The sequence below is a fragment of the Candoia aspera genome, chromosome 2 (assembly GCF_035149785.1).
Source record: "Candoia aspera isolate rCanAsp1 chromosome 2, rCanAsp1.hap2, whole genome shotgun sequence".
In the NCBI taxonomy this organism is placed as follows: Eukaryota; Metazoa; Chordata; class Lepidosauria; order Squamata; family Boidae; genus Candoia; species Candoia aspera.
Window position 1 is genome coordinate 227,805,094 of NC_086154.1, and position 10,260 is coordinate 227,815,353.

At 35.5% G+C, this 10,260-nt stretch overlaps 1 protein-coding gene across 1 annotated transcript in view; it reads left to right on the top strand.

Moving 5' to 3' along the window:
• TMEM161B (transmembrane protein 161B) overlaps positions 1–8,594 on the top strand; it is a 47,436-nt gene extending 38,842 nt beyond the window's left edge. Inside the window, exons 9-12 of the mRNA XM_063295446.1 lie at positions 1,251–1,364; positions 2,501–2,675; positions 4,182–4,278; positions 7,815–8,594. Coding sequence (XP_063151516.1) covers positions 1,251–1,364; positions 2,501–2,675; positions 4,182–4,278; positions 7,815–8,092 — 664 coding nt within the window. The 3' untranslated portion in view covers positions 8,093–8,594. The remainder of the gene's footprint in view (positions 1–1,250; positions 1,365–2,500; positions 2,676–4,181; positions 4,279–7,814) is intronic.
• The last annotated feature ends 1,666 nt before the right edge of the window (positions 8,595–10,260 follow it).

Below are 10,260 nucleotides of genomic sequence, written 5' to 3' on the forward strand. Positions count from 1 at the left end.
GTCTGTTTGGGGTAGTGCAACCCCATCCAGCACCAAAGATTGTAAGCTCCTGGAATCTGAAGGCTCCAAAGCTGCTCAGTCTTGCTACAGTTGACCTGAAGCCTTTGTTCCCCATCCAATCCCCCACAGCCTCCAGACGCCTGGACAGGACACCAACAGCATCACTCAGTTTGCTGGGGCAGAGATATATAACGGTATCATCAGCATACTGATGATACCTCACCCCATAGCATTGGATGACCTCACCCAGCAGCTTCATGTAGATGTTAAACTGGAGTGGAGAGAGTTTTGAGCCCTCTGACACCCCACAAAGGAGGGGCCAAAGTCTTGACCTCTCGGTCCCAATCAACACTGACTGGAACTGGCCATGGAGAAAGGAAGAGAATCCTCCTTCCTCCAAGGGTTAGCCTTTTGTCAGCTTGTCCACTGCTCTAGATGTGAGTGGGTAACACTAAAGCTATTAGTTCATCAAAGTTATACACAATTACAGTCACCTTTAGTTCATTGATATGTACCTAAATGGAACAGCATCCCCAGAGATCTTTATGGCCCCCATCTTGCCTGCCTTCTAATGATCTTTAAAAACCTGATTTTCCCCCAGACCTTGGGTTAGGATATTTTGGGCAGGTCCCTTTTAGGCTTTGGGGGGGGGGGCGTTATATGAAGATATGTTGTTCTCTCAGACAATTGCTATGTTTTTATATAATGCTGTTGCATCTTTTTATATAATGTAATTGTTTCTTTTGATCTTGTGATACTGCCCAGAGTTGGACAGCCTAGAAATCTGATAGGTGAATGAAAGAGTGAATGATTAGGAATCTTACCTTCCTGTATCGCTTCCCCAGAGCACCTGTGTTGTTGTGGAATATCCTGCGAACTTATCCAGTAGCTGCAGAGTCTAGCTATATTTAGAGTCTAGCTCTCAGTTTTCCTTTGTTCAAAGGGACACAGTTCCAAACTTTCTTGCAATTGTATGTGTTAGGGAATATTTGGTAAAGACAAAGAAATTAGGTTTGGGGAGTTAATTTTTTATAATTCATTTTGCACAAGAATACCTGATGAGCTTCCAAGGAATTCCAGGGTTTTCTCAAGCTCTTTAGGAACCATAAAATAATGCAATGTATAATAATATAGCAGAAAGACAATAACTAATATTTATTTCCCTTAGTTTCAACATAGAATAGTTTAGAAATATCTTTTCATGTTTTCTGTAATTGCAATGTGTTTATTTTGTTTTCTGCCTCTTCCAGAACTCTGCTACATATAAACTTCCTGGCACCTCTGCTTATGGTGTTGTTATGGGTAAAGCCAATTACCAAGGATTATATTATGAACCCGCCGTTGGGAAAAGAAAATGTGCCTTTGTAAGCTGCTTTTGAAAATCTTTATTTTTAAATTTATAATAAGTATATGTCTAAAATGTAATATTATTGTAGATATATTCTTATTTATATCCTCAGTTTTTAGGACAAACATTTTCAGTCTTTCTAAGGGGAAAGTAAAGGCCACCCCTTCTCTATTTTTCCCTCTATCCATTCATTCCCTCATGGGGGCACAAGCAACCCTCCTTTCTTTGATTTCTTTTCATACATGCACATTTCTCACAGGAACACACTCCCACCTGCCTTCTTGTCCAGTTCTTAACAAATGAGAAAAAAACTGAAATATAGCAAGCCTCACGGATAGCACACTCAGATCCTGCCATTTTTTCCCAAAACTTTCTCCTTTCACTGAAAATGTTCTTGTATTTGGTTGAAAGTACTCTCAGCCCCTTATTATTTCCTGTGCCTTTGATCAAGTTGGAAAAAGAAGAGACCAACAAGAACACAGTGAATTACAAACAGAGCACAATACCTAGAAAGTTTTTCCTAAAACAGTATGTCACTTCAACCACTGCTGTTATGTTGCACTTCACTGTTTTCTTGCTTGTTAATCTTATGGCAGTGGTTGCTTAATTAAGCCACAAGAAGCTTTGGGGGGAGTGCATGGAATCTGAAAAAAATCAGTTAAAGGAAAAGGAGACTGAAGAAGATTCTGTGTGCTAGCCAAAGTTATGAAGAGTTCAGACATGCTGAATTTGTTCTGTTTGTTTTGTTTACTAAAGAAGCCTAGATTTTCAAAAGCAGCACTGAGGTGAAATTCATGATTAGTTATTGTCAACCACTATTTGGCCTAATATACAAAGAAAAAATGGTGGTGTTACTTTTGTTGGGTAACTGGAAATCAGTAATCCTTGCCACTCTCCTGGTAATTACCTAGAAATTTGCAACCAGAGTTTGAACTACCTTCTGTCCACTTATGATTCAAACAGTCTTGGGGGAAAAATAATCTTTCTTTCACATATATTTCATTGTGGCTTAGGAGACCCAAGCATTTGTTGGACTTAACTAATATTTAGAGCTTCTCCCCAGTATTATTTCAACAGTGTTTGTGTGTGGGGGGTGGGGGGGAGTGTGTGGAATGATATTTAGAAAATTACTGTTCATTCTTTAATCTACAGAATGTCAGAAGCTACATTTGATACTCTAAGGTTGTGGATTATAATTCTCCTATGTGCTTTGAGGTTGGCCATGATGCGTAGCCACCTCCAAGCCTATCTGAATTTAGCACAGAAATGTGTGGATCAAATGAAAAAGGAAGTTGGAAGAATAAGTACTGTTGAATTGCAGAAAATGGTAAGCCTGAGAGACAATAATAGAATATAAATTAACTAGTCATTAAATAGTTTTAATTACTGAGCATGATGCTATTTTTTAAAATTAGACTTAGGCAGAATTTGATGTGTTTTCCACAAACCATAACAATATTACTTCAGTTACTTTTAAGTGTAAGATAGTCCAGCAATAAGACTGTTAATTTATTGTTGTAAGCTGCCCAGTGTCACTCGCTGAGATGGGCGGCTATAGAAATCAAATAAATAAATAAATAAAATAATTCATTTTTCATTAATTCAGAGTGATATTACTATTGTTTTCTTGTAAATGGTTATGCTTTTAACATACTCTATTCCATAAGATGGTTTATATGCAAGTATTTTTATATAAATAGAATTGTGTGTACCTTCCATTTTCTTTTCCAACTTAGAAGAAGAGATTTGATAGTATGAAATTCCATTCTAAATAAGAAACAGCAAATAGTTATAAGAGCATTCTGAAATATCTACACTTTTAGAATGAAAGTAAATGCTTTGGGAGTAGTTGGAAGGCTTTTTTTTTAAGTATTAAGAGTATCTTCTTAACTCTTAATTTCTTACCTTTGATTTGAGGGACCACCTATTTCCTACAGTTTCTGCCCCTCCCATATGGTCTGACAGAGTCAGCATGCTTGGGTTCCATTAAAGAGGGTCAGCTGGTGGCCCCTAGGAAGCAGCCTTCTCTGTTCATGGCACCTGCCCTCTGAAGCACCATACCACCTGAAGTATGCTCTTCAAGCCTGGCTTTATCTCCAGATCCCCTGTGGGATGTTTCAGTTATTTAATTGATTGTTATGTAGACTTTCTTTTATATTATATGTTCAGTGTTGCTATTGTTTTTACTGTTGTAAGCTGCCCAAAGTTGACCAGATTGGGCTGGCATATAAATTTAATAACCAAATAGCAGGATAAAATGTCAAAACAGTTTGCTATTCAAAACATTTCACTGTTGGTTTGCTTTCCAGGAGTTAACCAGGTGTGTTCATGAGCTGCAAACATATTCTTAATGTAAATCAAACACTCACTTTTCAGATTATAGAACAAGATAGTTTTTATAACAGCACTGCTACAAAAACTATAGGGGACTGGATTCAGTCAAATAAAGAATTAGAAGTTGACTTTCCTGCTTTTTTAAGGGTTAGAAATCTGTGCTTAATGGAATTGGGTATTATAGGGGACTGAAAAGGAAATGAAAGATTGCATGGATTAGGGTGACAGTCTTCTGCTTCTTCATTCTGTTGACTTGCTGCTTCAGCCCACATTGTAGGTCTTTAGTTCTTGAGTGAACAATTATTGATGGTTCTGTGGGCTGGCAGAGAGACGAGGGAGTGGAAAACCTAGGTTTGCCCCCTTTCCAGCAGATGTCAACACATTCTGTAAAAGTGTTTCATGTGGTTATACCACTAACTGTGTGTATTGCTGGCTATGATAACTTACGCGATGGTATTGTCTTATACACTGAATTGTGCAATATTTTTGTTGACTTCAGGTGGCCAGAGTGTTTTACTATCTGTGTATAATTGCTCTGCAGTATGTGGCACCTCTGGTTATGCTGCTGCACATGACCCTTCTGTTGAAAACTTTAGGTAAGAAATATTCAGTAAATGAAATAAAATGCTTATGAGCAGTTACTGGAAAAAAATTCTATTGGGAATAAAATTCATAGTAAAGATAAGGGTTTTTTTTACAGGGGGTTTGTTTTGAAACTAGGACAAATGTAGATGCAAAAATATAATTTCTTCATTATTCACTTCTCTACTCCCATCCCACCAGTCATCTTTTAATTTCTGAACCAATATGTGCCATCAATATCGCTGTGCAACAGAAAACAGGAATGCTGCTGGGTATAGGACATATTTCCCACACATATACATCTACATATATATTAAAGATTTTTAAAAAGGAAGATAAAAACTAATACTAATATAAAGTAAGAAAAATAAAAGAAAAATAAAGAGAAAGCTAAAAGTGCAAGAAAGGAAAAAAAGAAAAGAAAAAAAGATACAAAGAAGTAGCTTCTGATCTTTACAGCAGTTATAAGTACAATTATAAATTTACCTCTTATTATGTGGTTACAACATAACTCTCTTCTTTCAATAATCTGTCCTGTCTAATCATCAAAACCATAGTTTCATTTTTTTCTGTTTTATGCAAAAGGTCCATAAGGCATTTCCAGTCAGCAATAAACGTAGGCATTGCCTTTTCTCTGATCAAGGAAGTCAATTTAGCAATCTCAGCAAATTCCATCATTTTCACCAGCCATTCCTCCATTGTGTGTAGTGCTGAATCTTTCCATGTTTGTGTTAGTCTCGCTGCAGTTACATACACAAGGTTCCATGATTTTTTTTCCAACTGTTTGTCCATCAGTCCCAAAAGAAAAACCTCCGGTCTCAATTGCATATTAATCTTTAAAATCCTCTGAATCAGAGTATGTATTTGAATCCAGAATGTTCTAGCTTTTTTACATGTCACCAGACATGATAAAATGTCCCTTCTTGTTCACATTTCCAACATAAATTTGAAATGCCTTTATACATTCTAGACAATTTCTCTGGTAACATATACCAATGGTACATCATTTTATCAAAAATCTCTTTAATATTATATAAATTTCAATCCTTTCAGACACATATTTTCCCATTGTTCCATTTGTATATTGTAACCAAAATTTTACCCCATTTGATCATACATTCTTTCACTTGTTCTTGTGTTTCAAATTTCAGTAAAAGTTTATACATTTTGGCAATTACATGTTCATGATTTGTACACAGTTCTGTTTCAAACTCAATCTTACGGTATTCAAAACCATAAATTCTTTTGTGTACTTTAAACCTTTCTAATGACTGTAAATAACAGAACCATTGACAACTATATCCCTCTGCCACCAGTTGTTCTTTTGATTTTATTTTACATTCCTTTTGACAGAATTCTAGTATCTCACAATAAGTTAGCCATTTGTGTTTGCCTATTATTTCTTGTCTATAAAATGGTTCTTGTGCTGAGAGCTACAATACAAAGGTGTTTTTGGGCACAAACTGGGTTTGTACCTATTACATTCTCTATATGGCATGCCTAACATGGTGATTTTTAAAATCCACATTAACCTTAACTTTATCGTACCACAAATATCCATGCCACCCAAATCTCAGATTCTGTCGAAAAGCCTGTTTCTCAGCAGCACCCACTCTTTCATCCAAACCAAACAGCAAGCTGCAAAATACAATTTCAAATCAAGTAAACCCAATCCTCCTCTTTCTTTTGCATCTTATAGCACCTTATATTTAACTCATGATTTTTTTTTTCTCCTGCCACACAAATTTAGATATATCCTTCTGCCACTGTTTAAATGGTGCATCAGTTGTCAAAACAGGTATTGTCTGAAATGAAAACATCAGGCAAGACATTCATTTTTATCACAGAACTTCTCCCCAGCGATGACAGTTGTAGTTTCTCCCATCTTAACATGTCTTTTTTAACTTCATTCCATGTCTTAACATAGCTATTTTGAAATAACATACAATTCATATTTGTCATAGTGATACCCAGATATATTACCTTATTCTCAATCTTAAAACCCATTTTATTCATCAATTCTGTTTGATCTTTTATTTTCATGTTTGTGTTAACATCTTTGTCTTCTGTTTATTATCTTGAAACCTGCTAATGCACCAAATTCTTTTAATTTGCCCTTAATATTTTAGTTCCCTTTAAAGGATCTTCCAGAACCAACACCAAGTCATCTGCAAAAGCGCTTAACTTTTAAGTTCCATTTTTAATCTTTACCACACAATCCTCTCATATTGTCTTATATCTCTATTTAGTATTTCAAGAACTAAAACAAAAGAGGAGACAGTGGGCATCTCTGTCTTGTTCCATTTTGTATCTCACAGGGTTTTGTTAGATCTCCATTAGCAATTATTCAATTATTCGTGCTTTCTGTGGAGTGTAACTCAGTCTTACCCATTTTATAAAGTTCACTCCAAAATTCGTATGTTGCAAAACCTTGAACAAGAAAGCCCAGTTCAGATTGTCAAAGACAATCTCTTCATCTAAGAAGATCAGTGAGGCTTGTTTTTATTATGTTTCTCCAAATATTCCAAAATGTCGAACACATTTCTAACATCGTCCTTTAACTGTCTTTTAGGTAAAAATCCACACTGATAGTCATGAGTAAATTCTTGCAAAATTATTTTCAGTCTGTCAGCAAGGATCGTTGTGGAGAACTTATTATTCAGTAAAGATATCGGCCTGTAGTTTCTTGTTAAAGTCAAATCTTGTCCCTCTTTAGGCATTAATGTTATATTGGCCACTTTCCAACTCTGTGGTATCTTTCCTCTCTGTGAGATAGAGTTCATTGTGTTTTGTAAATGTTGTAAAAGTTCACCTCAAAACATTTATAATAAGAACCTGATAATCCTTCTAGTCCAGGTACCTTTTTAAACTTAAAAAAAAGTTTAATCTTTTTGATAGCTTCACAACTTCCCTTGTTATAGGTCCATTCATAATCTGTCTCTGTTCCTCCGTTATTCTTGGTAAATTTTGTTTTTTTAAATACTCTTCTACTTTGTCTAGAAGGATGTCACTTCCATTATACAAATTGGAGTAATATTAATGAAATGCTTTTTGTATGACCGCATTGTCCATTAATACAGTATCTCCCTCTTGTAATTTCAATATCATTTTCTTTTCTTTTTCTTTTCATAATTTATATGGTTTATTTGCAAACTCAAAATTATTTTGCTTTACGTAATTCATTTTTATTTCCATTTCTCTTACTGTCAACATAGATAATGGTCATTGTAAAAGCTTAATTTGTTGACAAATACTTACCTTCTCTGGAAATTTCTTTAATTCTTCTTTCCAAATATTTCCAAATTCATATTTCACCTGTTTTTAAAAAAATGAAGCATGAGTTAGTACTGAGCAAAATTGCACCATGTGTCTCAGGTTTTAAATGGTTGTCATTGTCTTTATTCTATAAAAAACTGCTTTTTGCCTTTTCTAATAAGCACACAATTTTGTCCAATTTTCTGATAAACACACAATTTTGTCCTATAAGTGTATGATTAAAAATGATTTTTAAAAAACTATCAATGTTCTTGTCTTAAATATTTTTCTGTAGGTAACTATTCGTGGGGCATTTATCCAGAATTAACTTCAGTTTTACCAACGGAGAACGATCCACAGAGCAGTTCAGTAAGCTCTGAATCTTCATCTGATGATAGACAGATGAAGGTAACAGTAATACAGCTAACAATGGCCCTGGCTAGCCTGAAGAACATTTTCACTCCACTCTTATTCAGAGGACTCCTTTCATTTCTCACTTGGTGGATAGCTGCTTGTCTCTTTTCCACAAGCCTTTTTGGGCTGTTCTACCATCAATACTTGACAGTAGCATGATTTTAGAAAGCAGCCATTCAAAGCAAGAAGTCTATGTTCCCCAACACAGCAGAAGAATATTGGAAGAAGTAACGTAATAAAGTTTTATTCCTTTAATACCTCTTCTGTGTTCACAAGCAATGTAGTGTGTAATAACAAAAATCATGGCTTTGTAACAACATTACCTAAAATTGTGGGCTGAATTATGGGAGGGCTACTTCGAAATTTGTTTAAGTATCTTTTGTTTTCATGAGTTCCATCCTGTCCTGGGAGCATTATGTATTCAGTCATTGATTGGCTGATCTTAGTGGTGTTAAAATAAAAGGGTAATATTAATGATGACTGCTTAAAGTGAACTTTCAACTGAGCCGTATAAGGAGTCAGAAACTTGGATTACTTTTCTTTTGAAAAGCAAACTAATTCCATGGGACAAAAGAAATACTGTATATTACAGTACAGGAAACTTGTCTCAATAGAGTTTGTTGTCAATAAAATGCACGGAATGCAGAAAAATTGTCCTGCAGGAGGTGTTTTCATGTTAGTACTGCATCACTTGTATGAAAGTTCAGGAATGTGAGGTTATCAGACGTTACAGGCATGTGTCTCTTTGAGCACTCACATACTTAAAACTAATGTTTAATGGTTATAATCTGCAGGTAGTAAGTTCATGAATAGTTCAAAAGATTACTACATGTGCTCTGCTTCTGCACATTCACGTATTAAATTATATAAAGTGGTATAATATGCTCATGCATCCCATTATACCACATAATGTAATATGTCAAGAAGTCCTAAAAATTCATATTATAATATAACTATATTGTTTTGGTCTCATCAGTCATTTTAAAAATAATAAATGGCCATATGAGTCATTGAATTTTTAGTATTGGTGCTAATGATTAATTAGACATTTATTTAGCTTTTATGGTTCCACAATTTAATAAATGCCATTATTATAGCACTAGTTGATGATGTTTGACACTAATCAATAATAAACTAATTTGAGCAAGTGTAATTCAATAAACACTATTTGAAAACATTGGCACTGGAATGCATGCTACAGTATAGACAACATTTGAGTGGATAATTATATTGGTAAGGACTATCCCAACAGAAATATTTTTTAGGCTCTATAATAATAATAATAATAATTTAGTAAACCTATATGCCACCTGACTCTCAGTGACTCAGGGTGGTTCACAGCAATCAAGGAAATTGCAATAAAATCAATAAAAAATCAATATAAAAGATGGCAAGCATGATGAAGTGAGGGGTCTCCCTCCCCGAAGGCCTGGGTGAAGAGCCAGGTCTTCACAATTCTTCTAAACAGCAGAGTGGGGGCCATCCAGGTCAGGGAGGGAACCTCATTCTAGAGGGCAGGCTCTGCTGCAGAGAAGGTGCGCTTCTGATGTCCTGAGAAATGATGATGTTTAATCAAAGGATCCCGGAGCGCACCAACCCTGCAGGATCAAACTGGCTGGGCAGCTGTTATGAGAGACAGGTGGTCTCTCAAGTAATCAGGCCCTATGCCTTGTAGGGCTTTATAGGATACAACCAGCACCTTGAATTGCACCTAGAAGCAAACCAGCAACCAGTGCAGCTCATGAAGCAGAGGTGTTACATGGGCATACCAAGGTGTGCCCATTACTGCTCACACCACAGTTAATGCTTATATTTACTATATATTCTCCTCTTTTTCAACATCCACATGAAACCGCTGGGTGAGGTCATCTGCTAGTTTGGGGTTCGGTATTATTAGTATGCTGATGACATGCAATCATATCTTTCGACCCCAGGTCAGCCAATGAACTGCAATATTTTGATAAGTGAAAAGTTATAATTTCACTTATATAAATTTTCATTGTAATAGATTCTAGCCTTTTCAGAGAGAACAATCCCTCCATCTGACTATTGTAATCACTAGGGCAAGGATTTATATGGCATGTCATATTTTTTTCTGGAACCTTTATTTGAATTTATAAGTCTGTTAAAACATGTTTCAGAATAATCTGGTGAGAATTAGATGCTTTTTATTTTGCCTGAAACGTCATATTTTGACTTTTTAAAGGTGTTATGTCATATTTCTGCTTAATTTTGTAACAAACATCATATTTTGGTCATTGGCAACCCTCCTGATAAGCCAGCAAGCTCGAGCCAGCAAAGAAAGTGAGAATTTGCCTGTTTGTTTG